Source organism: Takifugu flavidus, chromosome 14 (genome assembly GCF_003711565.1).
Source record: "Takifugu flavidus isolate HTHZ2018 chromosome 14, ASM371156v2, whole genome shotgun sequence".
NCBI classification, from domain to species: domain Eukaryota; kingdom Metazoa; phylum Chordata; class Actinopteri; order Tetraodontiformes; family Tetraodontidae; genus Takifugu; species Takifugu flavidus.
In genome coordinates, this window is record NC_079533.1 from 5,881,934 (window position 1) to 5,897,476 (window position 15,543).

Below are 15,543 nucleotides of genomic sequence, written 5' to 3' on the forward strand. Positions count from 1 at the left end.
GTGTGAGACGGAAATGGAGCACACCGTGATGTCCAGTGTTGAGGCGGTGGCCAACCAGGGAAGTGGGTCGTAATGATGTGTTATCCCATGTGCTTTCTTCATAAAATCCATATGTACAATATAATTTCTTGCTTTTATTACTGAATGAGCCACTCTTTACTCTTTCAACTGTCCCTCGGTGGCTGTAAATACGTTTTTTTTTCTGATTTCAATTTCTGCAAGAATGAAAGACAATGCGTTAATGTTGTTTGAAGACATTGCAGAAGAGAACTGTGTTTGTTTGCAATAAAAAGGAAAATTTAAAATTTAAAATGGATAGAACTGAAACATTCCATTTTTATGAATGCACCAACCTTTTATTTTGCATTTTAGCCTGACGTCTGCGTTACTGCATTGGTGGAAAGCCAAAGTAAACATTGCTGTGATTTGGTAAAACACCTGCAGCTGGGTGGAATTCCTGGGTGGGAATCCCGCTGGTTTCCCACTTGTTTGGATATGGTGGAAGGGAAAGTTGAGTTTAGACTTACAAGTGCATCCAAGAACATAACTAAGTTGTGAAAGTGAGGTTTACCTGTGCTTGCTCCTTTAGGGTGGACAGTAACGAGAGCATCTCATTCAGATCATTGAACGGATCTTCAATGACTTTCTGGTGGCCGGTTTCTATGGGCTGGACCAGGGTTTGGAGGTTGTAGGTGTTGGGTGCTGTCCTCGGGTATAGCGATGGATTTGCTCCAGTTAGAAAGTACTCCATGTTGTTGGGGAAGGGTTGAGCTGGCAAGTATGGAAAGATTCCTGCAGAAAATACACAAATATTTGCACTTTTAGAGTTTCTGTGCTCTACATGAAATAAGTAGTCAGGAGCTCCAGTGGGACATGGGGTTACTGGGGCACCACTGGAACTTTCCGATTGGAGCTCAGCTGGGCAGCGAAAGGATTGGACAGTGGGCCGTGGCAGGAGAGGTTCCAGGACGTGTCTGGAGCACTGCCCTCAAATGTACCGAGTGCCGGGCCGGAGAGCTTTACTCACGGGGTCGCCTCTTCCTTTGTGAATGCATGTGCGTGTGTTCTTTGCATGTTCATGTGTGTGTGCACAGAATGTAAAAACAGTCATCTCCCCTCCCTGGAAACCAAAAAGGTTCTTCTACACTACAGAGAAATGAAAGGATCTTACCTCCATGCGGCTGTTGTACAACGTACTGCATTCTGGTCACGTTGTAGGGGTTAGAGTAGGGAGCAGGTCGGGACCTGGTGCGCTGGCGAACTTTTCTCTTCACCTCTGAAGAAGTTCAGGGTGGTCCTTTTTGAAATAAGGCTGGAAGAAGTGGTGAACGCAGTTGGAAGTGACGCGCACAGGTTTGACTTTTTTGAAGCCATAGTGGTGAAGCTGGCGGATAAAACTTAAGAATTTGATGCCTTTAAATTTGCTCAACCCCCTCAAAGTTTCAGAGGTGGGAGACAACACCTGGGTCTCTAATAGAGCTTTATCAATGAGGATTCCATTACCAACATTGTTCCAAATGATGGCAGTGATTTCTGGAGTATTTACCAGAAACCATAGTTTAGCAGGAAAGGTGTAGGGGTTGCTTAAATGTGTGGAGAGTCCACCAGGTTCCATGTTGCTGCTGCAGAGGGAGCTTTCCTATCAAATCACCTGAAGAAGAACCAAAGATTCTGATACTTAGAGCTGGACGTTTACAGAGACACCTCACTTCTCTTCAAAATGCAAGCAGTTGGTGATTAAATGTATCATCAGCCTACACTTGTAAAATGATCATAGACAGGCCACTTTGACAAAGTTCAAAGGAAATTTCTCTTTGAAATATTTTGGGATGTAACAGGTGTATATGCGCTACATCGCTACAGTAGAAACAACTGATGATTGAATGAGGATGATGAGATGATGGATCGGGCCCCAGACAGGTCCTCCTCACCTGTGATGCTGACTGAATCCCAGTTCTGCAGAGGGACCGTCCTGCATGCAAAGCCTCAGCACCCTCCCAGCCTTTTCTATGGCAATCTCCCACTAGGCCTGCTCCCATGGTGCCATCAGCTACAGCATGACAATGTTCCTTATTCCTTCACAATAAAAGAGAATACATTCTTTCATAATATGTCTCTTTATGAATCTATCTTCTTTGGAATAACCTGAAAACAAAGTCTTGATTCAAACGCATCCTTGCTACTCCGCATAAAAAAATAAATTAAAAAAAAAGAGAATGGGAATATAACCCTGTCTGATAAAACAAATGATCAAATATGACAACCCCAAAGTAACACATTTCAGCCCGTAATCTGTCTTCTTTTAATCCCATTTGCAGAGGATCTTTGTGTGGAAAGAGTTCAGAATTGTGACATTTGGGGAGTAAAAATAAACTCGGGCAATTCTAGTACAAATGAAATGATCAATAAAATCTTCTTTATTGTATCATTTCCCGCATCTTTGGTGTGCGCACCGTGATGTCCAGTGTTGAGGCGGTGGCCAACCAGTGAAGTAGGCCATAATGATGTGTAATCCGATGTGCTTTCTTCATAAAATCCATATGTACAACATCATCTCTTGCTTTTATTACTGAATGAGCCACTCTTTACCCTTTCAATTGTCCCTCGGTGGCTCTAAATACGTGTTTTTTCTGATTTCAATTTCTGCAAGAATGAAAGACAATGCCTTAATGTTGTTTGAAGACATTGCAGAAGAGAACTGTGTTTGCAAACAGATTCAAATTTTGAGGTGCTTTTAGATGCGGAAAAATATAGAATTATTATAATGATTTAATAATAAATCACGGTGTGCCGTCATGGACTCTGGTCGTTATTCTAATTCATGCTGCATGTTAACAGCAGGAAAACCAGCTGACAATCTTTGAATATTGCACATCAACCTGTCATCTTCAATGCTACCACACATCTGAAGCTTCCTGTTCACAGTGCGCTTTTACAACACAGCTTACTTGTAAAAAATATTTTGTAAAAAATAAACTCCGGCATTTGTCAGCACCAAGTGTAAATCAGATCATATAAAAACACGCTTCAGTACAGCTAACAGGCTGCTGGTGGCTACTGTTGTCAATTGCACTTCAGGAGCTAGCAACCTATTTAGAGAACTATCCAAATAATTATTTTTAAAAAATGCCGTGTGCAAATGAGGCATTTGCAGTACTTCAATTGTATTGCAACAAAAGCTAATAAAGACCTTAAAAAAATACCTGAGCATCTTTAGGAATATTTTTTGGTCTACCTCACACAAAGACCACAGTTTATGAGAGTGAAGGGCTCCGAGTCACATCGGTTTATCTGCAGATCGGTTGCCCCACAGGGAACAGTTCTGGCTCTTTTCCTGTTCACCCTCTACAACGCGGACTTTTCATACAGTTCATCATCATGCCACCTCCAGAAGTTCTCTGACGACTCTGCTGCTGTTGGCCTCATCACTGATGGGGACGATACAGAGTACAGAGGACTTATTCAGGACTTTGTGGACTGGAGCCTGCGGAACAACCTCCGGATCAATGCCAATAAAACCAAGGAGCTAGTGGTGGATCTCCTCAGGCGTAACAACCTCCCGCCTGCACCGGTGAACATCCTGAAGTCCTAGGATTACCTGGGTGTTCACTTAAACAATAACCTGGACTGGACACACAACATAGAAACCCTTGTCAAGAAGGGCAATAGCAGACTGTTCCTGCTCAGGAGACTGAGGTCTTTTGGAGTGCAGGGACCACTCCTGAGGACTTTCTATGACTCTGTGGTGGGATCAGCCATCTTTTATGGGATAGCCTGCTGGTCCAGCAGCATCCAGACAGGGACAGTTGGAGGATGGACAGACTGCTAAGGAGGGCAAGCTCTGTCCTGGGATGTCCCCTGGACTCAGTGGAGGTGGTGGGAAACGGGAGGTTGATGGCTAAGCTGTCATCCATGTTGAACAACACATCCCACCCCCTACAGGACACCCTGACAGCACTGGGCAGCTCCTTCAGTGAGTGGCTGCTCCACCCTCGCTGTGTGAAGGAGAGGTATCGCACATCTTTCCTGCCGCCTGCTGTCAGACTGCACAACAAACATAATGGCCGCTAGTCTGCAGACTAGTGGACATAAATAAATGTCTAAATTTATCACTGGACTCACACAATAACTTTACAATTCTCTAATAGCATTTCAACCATTCTGCACACACTGAATAGTATGTATTCTGACATGTATATTGTATACACTCTCTGTACTATGTACAGGGATACAAAAGGCTGATTATCCATTTATCTTGGATTATTATATATAGAATTTTTTATATATTTTCTATTCTTATTTCAGTTTTTTTTTCTGTGTGTTTTTGCTGCTATTGCGCTGTAAATTTCCCCGTGTGGGACAAATAAAGGAATCTGAGTAATTTTTAGAGCAGAAATTTTATTTGCAGAGTAGCGCCTTCCGAAAATCGTCTTCTACTGCATAATTTCCCGCACCGTAAGCGGGAGTATGTCACAGCGATCCCAATTGGTGTGAGACGGAAATGGAGCACACCGTGATGTCCAGTGTTGAGGCGGTGGCCAACCAGGGAAGTGGGTCGTAATGATGTGTTATCCGATGTGCTTTCTTCATAAAATCCATGTGTACAATATAATTTCTTGCTTTTATTACTGAATGAGCCACTCTTTACTCTTTCAACTGTCCCTCGGTGGCTGTAAATACGTTTTTTTTTTCTGATTTCAATTTCTGCAAGAATGAAAGACACTGCGTTAATGTTGTTTGAAGACATTGAAGAAGAGAACTGTGTTTGTTTGCAATAAAAAGGAAAATTTAAAATTTAAAATGGATAGAACTGAAACATTCCATTTTTATGAATGCACCAACCTTTTATTTTGCATTTTAGCCTGACGTCTGCGTTACTGCATTGGTGGAAAGCCAAAGTAAACATTGCTGTGATTTGGTAAAACACCTGCAGCTGGGTGGAATTCCTGGGTGGAATCCCGCTGGTTTCCCCACTTGTTTGGATATGGTGGAAGGGAAAGTTGAGTTTAGACTTACAAGTGCATCCAAGAACATAACTAAGTTGTGAAAGTGAGGTTTACCTGTGCTTGCTCCTTTAGGGTGGACAGTAACGAGAGCATCTCATTCAGATCATTGAACGGATCTTCAATGACTTTCTGGTGGCCGGTTTCTATGGGCTGGACCAGGGTTTGGAGGTTGTAGGTGTTGGGTGCTGTCCTCGGGTATAGCGATGGATTTGCTCCAGTTAGAAAGTACTCCATGTTGTTGGGGAAGGGTTGAGCTGGCAAGTATGGAAAGATTCCTGCAGAAAATACACAAATAATTGCACTTTTAGAGTTTCTGTGCTCTACATGAAATAAGTAGTCAGGAGCTCCAGTGGGACATGGGGTTACTGGGGCACCACTGGAACTTTCCGATTGGAGCTCAGCTGGGCAGCGAAAGGATTGGACAGTGGGCCGTGGCAGGAGAGGTTCCAGGACGTGTCTGGAGCACTGCCCTCAAATGTTCCGAGTGTCGGGCTGGAGAGCTTTACTCACGGGGTCGCCTCTTCCTTTGTGAATGCATGTGCCTGTGTTCTTTGCATTTCATGTTCATGTGTACACAGAGTGTAAAAACAGTCATCTCCCCTCCCTGGAAACCAAAAAAGGTTCTTCTACACTACAGAGAAATGAAAGGATCTTACCTCCATGCGGCTGTTGTACAACGTACTGCATTCTGGTCACGTTGTAGGGGTTAGAGTAGGGAGCAGGTCGGGACCTGGTGCGCTGGCGAGCTTTTCTCTTCACCTCTGGAAGAAGTTCAGGGTGGTCCTTTTTGAAATAAGGCTGGAAGAAGTGGTGAACGCAGTTGGAAGTGACGCGCACAGGTTTGACTTTTTTGAAGCCATAGTGGTGAAGCTGGCGGATAAAACTTAAGAATTTGATGCCTTTAAATTTGCTCAACCCCCTCAAAGTTTCAGAGGTGGGAGACAACACCTGGGTCTCTAATAGAGCTTTATCAATGAGGATTCCATTACCAACATTGTTCCAAATGATGGCAGTGATTTCTGGAGTATTTACCAGAAACCATAGTTTAGCAGGAAAGGTGTAGGGGTTGCTTAAATGTGTGGAGAGTCCACCAGGTTCCATGTTGCTGCTGCAGAGGGAGCTTTCCTATCAAATCACCTGAAGAAGAACCAAAGATTCTGACAAACTTAGAGCTGGACGTTTACAGAGACACCTCACTTCTCTTCAAAATGTAAGCAGTTGGTGATTAAATGTATCATCAGCCTACACTTGTAAAATGATCATAGACAGGCCACTTTGACAAAGTTCAAAGGAAATTTCTCTTTGAAATATTTTGGGATGTAACAGGTGTATATGCGCTACATCGCTACAGTAGAAACAACTGATGATTGAATGAGGATGATGAGATGATGGATCGGGCCCCAGACAGGTCCTCCTCACCTGTGATGCTGACTGAATCCCAGTTCTGCAGAGGGACCGTCCTGCATGCAAAGCCTCAGCACCCTCCCAGCCTTTTCTATGGCAATCTCCCACTAGGCCTGCTCCCATGGTGCCATCAGCTACAGCATGACAATGTTCCTTATTCCTTCACAATAAAAGAGAATACATTCTTTCATAGAAATATGAATATATGTCTTTATCTATCTTCTTTGGAATAACCTGAAAACAAAGTCTTGATTCAAACGCTCATCCTTGCTACTCCGCATAAAAAAAAAAAATTAAAAAAAAAGAGAATGGGAATATAACCCTGTCTGATAAAACAAATGATCAAATATGACAACCCCAAAGTAACACATTACAGCCCGTAATCTGTCTTCTTTTAATCCCATTTGCAGAGGATCTTTGTGTGGAAAGAGTTCAGAATTGTGACATTTGGGGAGTAAAAATAAACTCGGGCAATTCTAGTACAAATGAAATGATCAATAAAATCTTCTTTATTGTATCATTTCCCGCATCTTTGGTGTGCGCACCGTGATATCCAGTGTTGAGGCGGTGGCCAACCAGTGAAGTGAGCTGTAATGATGTGTAATCCGATGTGCTTTCTTCATAAAATCCATATGTACAACATCATCTCTTGCTTTTATTACTGAATGAGCCACTCTTTACCCTTTCAATTGTCCCTCGGTGGCTCTAAATACGTGTTTTTTCTGATTTCAATTTCTGCAAGAATGAAAGACAATGCCTTAATGTTGTTTGAAGACATTGCAGAAGAGAACTGTGTTTGCAAACAGATTCAAATTTTGAGGTGCTTTTAGATGCGGAAAAATATAGAATTATTATAATGATTTAATAATAAATCACGGTGTGCCGTCATGGACTCTGGTCGTTATTCTAATTCATGCTGCATGTTAACAGCAGGAAAACCAGCTGACAATCTTTGAATATTGCACATCAACCTGTCATCTTCAATGCTACCACACATCTGAAGCTTCCTGTTCACAGTGCGCTTTTACAACACAGCTTACTTGTAAAAAATATTTTGTAAAAAATAAACTCCGGCATTTGTCAGCACCAAGTGTAAATCAGATCATATTAAAAACACGCTTCAGTACAGCTAACAGGCTAGCTGGTGGCTACTGTTGTCAATTGCACTTCAGGAGCTAGCAACCTATTTAGAGAACTATCCAAATAATTATTTTTAAAAATGCCGTGTGCAAATGAGGCATTTGCAGTACTTCAATTGTATTGCAACAAAAGCTAATAAAGACCTTAAAAAAATACCTGAGCATCTTTAGGAATAATTTTTTGGTCTACCTCACACAAAGACCACAGTTTATGAGAGTGAAGGGCTCCGAGTCACATCGGTTTATCTGCAGATCGGTTGCCCCACAGGGAACAGTTCTGGCTCTTTTCCTGTTCACCCTCTACAACGCGGACTTTTCATACAGTTCATCATCATGCCACCTCCAGAAGTTCTCTGACGACTCTGCTGCTGTTGGCCTCATCACTGATGGGGACGATACAGAGTACAGAGGACTTATTCAGGACTTTGTGGACTGGAGCCTGCGGAACAACCTCCGGATCAATGCCAATAAAACCAAGGAGCTGCTGGTGGATCTCCTCAGGCGTAACAACCTCCCGCCTGCACCGGTGAACATCCTGGGAACGGACGATGACTTTGTGAAGTCCTAGGATTACCTGGGTGTTCACTTAAACAATAACCTGGACTGGACACACAACACAGAAACCCTTGTCAAGAAGGGCAATAGCAGACTGTTCCTGCTCAGGAGACTGAGGTCTTTTGGAGTGCAGGGACCACTCCTGAGGACTTTCTATGACTCTGTGGTGGGATCAGCCATCTTTTATGGGATAGCCTGCTGGTCCAGCAGCATCACAGACAGGGACAGTTGGAGGATGGACAGACTGGTAAGGAGGGCCAGCTCTGTCCTGGGATGTCCCCTGGACTCAGTGGAGGTGGTGGGAAACGGGAGGTTGATGGCTAAGCTGTCATCCATGTTGAACAACACTCCACCCCCTACAGGACACCCTGACAGCACTGGGCAGCTCCTTCAGTGAGTGGCTGCTCCACCCTCGCTGTGTGAAGGAGAGGTATCGCACATCTTTCCTGCCGCCTGCTGTCAGACTGCACAACAAACATAATGGCCGCTAGTCTGCAGACTAGTGGACATAAATAAATGTCTAAATTTATCACTGGACTCACACAATAACTTTACAATTCTCTAATAGCATTTCAACCATTCTGCACACACTGAATAGTATGTATTCTGACATGTATATTGTATACACTCTCTGTATTATGTACAGGGATACAAAAGGCTGATTATCCATTTATCTTGGATTATTATATATAGAATTTTTTATATATTTTCTATTCTTATTTCAGTTTTTTTTCTGTGTGTTTTTGCTGCTATTGCGCTGTAAATTTCCCCGTGTGGGACAAATAAAGGAATCTGAGTAATTTTTAGAGCAGAAATTTTATTTGCAGAGTAGCGCCTTCCGAAAATCGTCTTCTACTGCATAATTTCCCGCACCGTAAGCGGGAGTATGTCACAGCGATCCCAATTGGTGTGAGACGGAAATGGAGCACACCGTGATGTCCAGTGTTTGGCGGTGGCCAACCAGGGAAGTGGGTCGTAATGATGTGTTATCCGATGTGCTTTCTTCATAAAATCCATGTGTACAATATAATTTCTTGCTTTTATTACTGAATGAGCCACTCTTTACTCTTTCAACTGTCCCTCGGTGGCTGTAAATACTTTTTTTTTTCTGATTTCAATTTCTGCAAGAATGAAAGACACTGCGTTAATGTTGTTTGAAGACATTGCAGAAGAGAACTGTGTTTGTTTGCAATAAAAAGGAAAATTTAAAATTTAAAATGGATAGAACTGAAACATTCCATTTTTATGAATGCACCAACCTTTTATTTTGCATTTTAGCCTGACGTCTGCGTTACTGCATTGGTGGAAAGCCAAAGTAAACATTGCTGTGATTTGGTAAAACACCTGCAGCTGGGTGGAATTCCTGGGTGGGAATCCCGCTGGTTTCCCACTTGTTTGGATATGGTGGAAGGGAAAGTTGAGTTTAGACTTACAAGTGCATCCAAGAACATAACTAAGTTGTGAAAGTGAGGTTTACCTGTGCTTGCTCCTTTAGGGTGGACAGTAACGAGAGCATCTCATTCAGATCATTGAATGGATCTTCAATGACTTTCTGGTGGCCGGTTTCTATGGGCTGGACCAGGGTTTGGAGGTTGTAGGTGTTGGGTGCTGTCCTCGGGTATAGCGATGGATTTGCTCCAGTTAGAAAGTACTCCATGTTGTTGGGGAAGGGTTGAGCTGGCAAGTATGGAAAGATTCCTGCAGAAAATACACAAATATTTGCACTTTTAGAGTTTCTGTGCTCTACATGAAATAAGTAGTCAGGACCTCCAGTGGGACATGGGGTTACTGGGGCACCACTGGAACTTTCCGATTGGAGCTTAGCTGGGCTGCGAAAGGATTGGACAGTGGGCCATGGCAGGAGAGGTTCCAGGACATGTCTGGAGCACTGCCCTCAAATGTACCGAGTGCCGGGCCGGAGAGCTTTACTCACGGGGTCGCCTCTTCCTTTGTGAATGCATGTGCGTGTGTTCTTTGCATGTTCATGTGTGGTGCACAGAGTGTAAAAACAGTCATCTCCCCTCCCTGGAAACCAAAAAAGGTTCTTCTACACTACAGAGAAATGAAAGGATCTTACCTCCATGCGGCTGTTGTACAACGTACTGCATTCTGGTCACGTTGTAGGGGTTAGAGTAGGGAGCAGGTCGGGACCTGGTGCGCTGGCGAACTTTTCTCTTCACCTCTGGAAGAAGTTCAGGGTGGTCCTTTTTGAAATAAGGCTGGAAGAAGTGGTGAACGCAGTTGGAAGTGACGCGCACAGGTTTGACTTTTTTGAAGCCATAGTGGTGAAGCTGGCGGATGAAACTTAAGAATTTGATGCCTTTAATTTTGCTCAACCCCCTCAAAGTTTCAGAGGTGGGAGACAACACCTGGGTCTCTAATAGTGCTTTATCAATGAGGATTCCATTACCAACATTGTTCCAAATGATGGCAGTGATTTCTGGAGTATTTACCAGAAACCATAGTTTAGCAGGAAAGGTGTAGGGGTTGCTTAAATGTGTGGAGAGTCCACCAGGTTCCATGTTGCTGCTGCAGAGGGAGCTTTCCTATCAAATCACCTGAAGAAGAACCAAAGATTCTGATACTTAGAGCTGGACGTTTACAGAGACACCTCACTTCTCTTCAAAATGCAGGCAGTTGGTGATTAAATGTATCATCAACCTACACTTGTAAAAAGATCATAGGCAGGCCACTTTGACAAAGTTCAAAGGAAATTTCTCTTTGAAATATTTTGGGATGTAACAGGTCGCTACATCGCTAACAGTAAGAGAAGAAATGGACCACTTCTTGTCAATGACAGGTCGACCTTCCCTGAACCCGCCCACATCTGTCCCCCCCCCCCCCCCCCCACCTCCCTCCCCGCCTCCCGCCATTTTTTAAAAGGGTGGATCCCCCACCCGCCCCCACCTCCACCCTCCTCCCGAGGAGGATGGATCCCCCCCCCCCCCCCTTTCTCGCTTGCTCATCTGTTTTAATAAGGGCAATAGTTACAACACAGTGACAAAACATTTTGCCATAGTCCTGGCATAGCCATCCGTGGACAACATGAGTAGTTCTACATCCTTGATTGGTGAGACGGTTGACCGTTATAAGAGAATTGTGTGGAAAAGTAGTTGAAAAATCCACGGTGTTTGTACAGCGTTCTCAGGCATCACCTTCGGAGCCTGTGCAGCAAGAATGGTCTTTGGAGCCTTATAGTCAAACAGGGAGTTTTGGGTATGTGTTCCGTTACAAGACGGGGGAGCTGATTCTCTATCAGAGGGAAGAATCTTCCAGCGAGGGGCCTATGTTGTCGGCTACGATGTCTTCCAATGACTGGGGTGTGTTGAAACTGATCAAACCGAGAATGGTGTGTGTGACTGAAGAAGGCTGTGAAGAAAGAAACAACGCAGAACAGAAACCTTCCACAGAACAAACATTTGTGAAACAGTTGTGAAAACTAGAGAAGAGAAAACTATTGGAGAAAGTTAGACCGTTAGAACCCTAACACTGTGGTTCAGAAGAAAAGAGAAAAGAGTTGGTGGCCTCAAGTAAGAAATTTAGGGGCCTACGTTGTCTTCCGGTGTCCGAGATGTGTAACTGAAGAAGCTTAAATCCCGTGGAGACCTGGAGGCCCTCCTGGAGAAAAACATTCTTACATGAGTTATATCGCCTGAATCTGTTGTTTGGTAGAGTTCCCGTGTAGGGATGTATCCCCATGGGACCAGTTGGTCACCGGGGCAATCGTCAATATCAGACTTTTCGGCGCCAATCAACTTTTTTTTTTTTTTTTCCTTCTCGCCAAGCATTGTAAAGCGAATATATACATGATCATCTCACAGTCATTAGCTCAGTCCTCCAGAACTTCATCGGAAGCTTCACCGTCTGCGAGCGCGTGTAACAAACAAAGATGGCTGCAAAGATGACTACCGGTAAGCCTCAAATTCTTCCCAAACTTTTTCTCTGTAGTTTTCTAAATAGTTTTAGAAAACTATTAATGAATGAACTATTAATGATTAACTACTATTTACGAATAACTGTGTTTTAGAAGTTACAGTAGAGGTTCACCATATGCCAATTTATCCTGGTAAGCAATCCGTGATCTTTTTAACCTGAAAGTTGTTCTATTTTTATTCTAGATTTTTAAGTGTAACTTTCTGTATCTTTAAAGTCAGCGCCGATGAGTTTGAAGGAATAAGCCTCACGCAATCAGACATTGGTATTTTACATACAGTTTTTTTTTTTTTGTTTGTTTTGTTTTTTATGAACAGCTCAGTTGTTCATAGATTGCTGAAATATAACTTTTTATGATACATTTTTCAGATCTGTTAGCCAGGGCTGAAAGATTGGTATCCGAAGACAACCAAGAAACTGAAAAAGCAGTAAAAGCATTGCTGTGTTCTGAAACCCCACCCCCCGTGCAGGGGACAAATTGCTGTGTATCTGAAATTGGTGAAATTGAGATTGAGAGGGAAACCTCGGCACTTCAACATGGGACTGACTCAAGTAAGCAGACGAACAAACTCTCCAGACAGAAGACGTGTGAGACAGCCAGGAGGACCGAAGTCGACTGTACAAGGTAATATATTTATCTGTGATTAGAAGTATATACAAAATATGTACCGTTTTGATGATTTGTATTTTAACGATTTTCCCCTCTGTCTAAACAGAACCATCAAAACAGAACCTTCAAACGTGCGCCTCTCTGAGCACTGTGACTCCCACGGCAGCTCCACCCTCCCGTGAACCTTCTGCCCCTGCGAGGAGACGTAGAATACGGCAAGCGTGTACCACTCTGACCCCTGTACTTACAGCGGGACCCACGGCAGCTCGACCCTCCCTTTCACCAGATCCTTTCGAACCTGCGAGGCCGATAAGGAGACGTAGGAACCAGAGACACAAGTCTAACATTGTTAGGAGATTGTTTGATGGTATATTTATACTATATCTTCTTGACTAATAATAATAATAATATATAAAAAAAAATAATAACTCATCTCTCATCTAATTACAGATTCAGGGTTGAGATTAAACGAGAGCGTTCCTGAACCGTCCTTCAACAGGGTCGAGGGGGATACGGGGGGCAACGATCATCCCCAACAACAGCACAAGCACCACGAGAGCGTTCGTCAACCGTCCTTCAACAGGGTGGACGGGGATACAGCCGGATACAATCATCCCCAACACAGCACGAGCACCACGAGAGCGTTCCTGATCCGCTCTTTGACAGGGCTGAGGATACAGGCTGCTACATTCATTCCCAACACCCCAAGACAAGGTAGTGCTGGAGATTTTCAATAACGTCATACGGTATATTGTTTCCTCCAATTGTAACCAAAGGTGTACTAAAACAGTGTTGAAAAAGCTGTTATTTTTTATTTTTTTTTTTTTTTTTTTTTTTTTCCTTTTTCTGTCTTTTGTTAGATATGGATGAGGATTTCAATGTTGAATATTTTAATCAAGTACCGATTGTTTTACAAATAGCTGTTGATCAATTAAGTGATGAGGATTTCAATGTTGAATATTTTAATCAAGTACCGAATGCTTTACAAATAGCTGTTGATCAATTAAGTGAAATTCCAATCTCCATTCCAATAAATTTACATTTTACAGAGCAAAATGAAAACGTCCTAGAACTTGACACCTTACAACTCATAAATGATGCCCTCGAAAACCTTAATGCAGTTAATGCAGTAGAGTTTGAAAATCATTCTCCTTCATCAGCTCTCCACACGCAAAGTGATCATGTCTTACACGCGGTAACAATCAGATCAGAGACGGATTCAGCAGAGACACAATCGGCTCTTCCTAACCCCGCTCCTGAAAAGGGTGAGAGGTCAGGAGAAGGGGGGCCAGAGAGCAGCTCCTCACCCCATCTTTCTCCTCAGCAAGGGGGAGGAGGGCTAGGAGAAAATCCATCCGATCTCTCTCCTGAGCGGGGTGAGAGGTTTTTTAATGATTTTAACGCATGGAGAACAAGACGCTCCTTTAACATTCCCACTCGGGGAAATGTGCCTGACATTGCAACATTCTATCGAGATGTAACAGGGGTTATCAGCGAATTGGTGGATGTTGCCAGACGACATAGTAGTCGCAATGATTTAATACAGTTGGAGGTGGTGGGTGAAAACGTACACAATCATGTTACAGTTGCTGTGGATGAACAAGGTGAAAATATTCTACCGGCTTTTAATGGAATGCTAGATCGGATTGTGCAGTCAAACGGTATCATTTCAGCGGATGAGAATATAGAATTCATCCTTCACGTGGTGCAGAACCCAGGAGGAGGTGCCAAACGTAAGATGGAGAAAACTCTAGACTGTGAAATCATTGACAAAAAAAGACGTCACTTATTTATCGTAGACAACAGAGACAACCAGCTTTGCTTCGCCATCAGTCTAGCTCACGTTATCTACCCGAAACTTACTGAAAGAGAATGCCTTGATATTGCGAGGAAGTTGCAGCATCAGGCTGGTTTAAATGATGAGACCCCCGTCACTTTCAGTGACATTGGTAAATTTGAAAATATTTTGGGGCGTAAAATTGTTGTGTTTTACAGAACATGCCACAGTAAACCCCTCTCACATTATGAGACAAAATTCTCTGATCGTTCCAATCAGTTGTTTCTCTTTTTACTACAAAATCACTATTATGGGATAAAAAATCTCAAAGCCTTCCTGGGGTCGTCAGTCTGTAATTATTGTTACAAGACTTTTAAGCACCCCTATACCCACTTTTGTAAAGGTTACTGCGCAGTGTGCAACGATCCTGCCTGCCCCACAGAAGGGTTCAACACAGTGGTTTGCTCTGACTGTAACAGAACGTGTCGCTCACCCTCTTGTTTCACCAGACACAAATTGGTCGGTTCAAGCAGAAAGTCCAGCCTCTGCGACCAAATCAAAAAATGCGCACGATGCGAACTATACTACAGTGTCAATTTGTCGTTAGACGATGCAAAGCATCGCTGTGCGGTGAAAAAATGTAAAATCTGTGGTGAAAAACTGCAGAGCGACTCTAAAGTCGATCATAGTTGTTACATTCCTACCCTCCAACCAGACATCTCACATCCTGATTTGGTTTTTTATGATTTTGAAACATTTGTGGGTCAAAATGGAGAGCATGTTCCTTTTTTAGTGCATACAAAAACATCCAAAGGTGAAGAGAAGGCGTTTATGGTCTTGACTGTGCTAAAATGTTTATTTTGCATTTCAGGAAGCCACGATACAAACAGAACATCTTTATAGCCCATAATGCCAAGGGGTTTGACAGTTATCTGGTGTTAAAAGGTATGTTGGAACTGGATGTGACGCCACAACAGATTCTGATGAACGGGAGTAAAATCCTCAGTTTTGAGGAATCCCATTATGGCCTCAAATTCATAGATTCCCTGTCATTTCTCCCCCCATGCGTCTCAGCGCTATGCCCAAAGCCTTAGGATTCACTGACAAGACCAAGGGGTA

The 15,543-nt window shown here is 43.2% G+C and overlaps 1 protein-coding gene and 1 long non-coding RNA gene across 2 annotated transcripts; one reads left to right on the forward strand and one right to left on the reverse strand.

The window, feature by feature from the left end:
• Positions 1-6,455: 6,455 nt before the first annotated feature.
• LOC130537733 (heat shock transcription factor, X-linked-like) lies at positions 6,456-10,626 on the reverse strand. Its single transcript, XM_057054742.1, has 3 exons — positions 10,182-10,626; positions 9,582-9,802; positions 6,456-6,570 (listed from the first exon to the last, which is right to left on the reverse strand). The coding sequence occupies exons 1-3, from the start codon at positions 10,624-10,626 to the stop codon at positions 6,565-6,567; spliced, it is 672 nt and encodes a 223-aa protein (XP_056910722.1). The 3' UTR covers positions 6,456-6,564.
• A 1,989-nt stretch (positions 10,627-12,615) lies between these two features.
• On the forward strand, positions 12,616-13,264 carry LOC130537414 (uncharacterized). Its single transcript, XR_008953615.1, has 3 exons — positions 12,616-12,662; positions 12,754-13,014; positions 13,098-13,264. It is a non-coding gene; the product is annotated as an uncharacterized LOC130537414 (long non-coding RNA).
• The last annotated feature ends 2,279 nt before the right edge of the window (positions 13,265-15,543 follow it).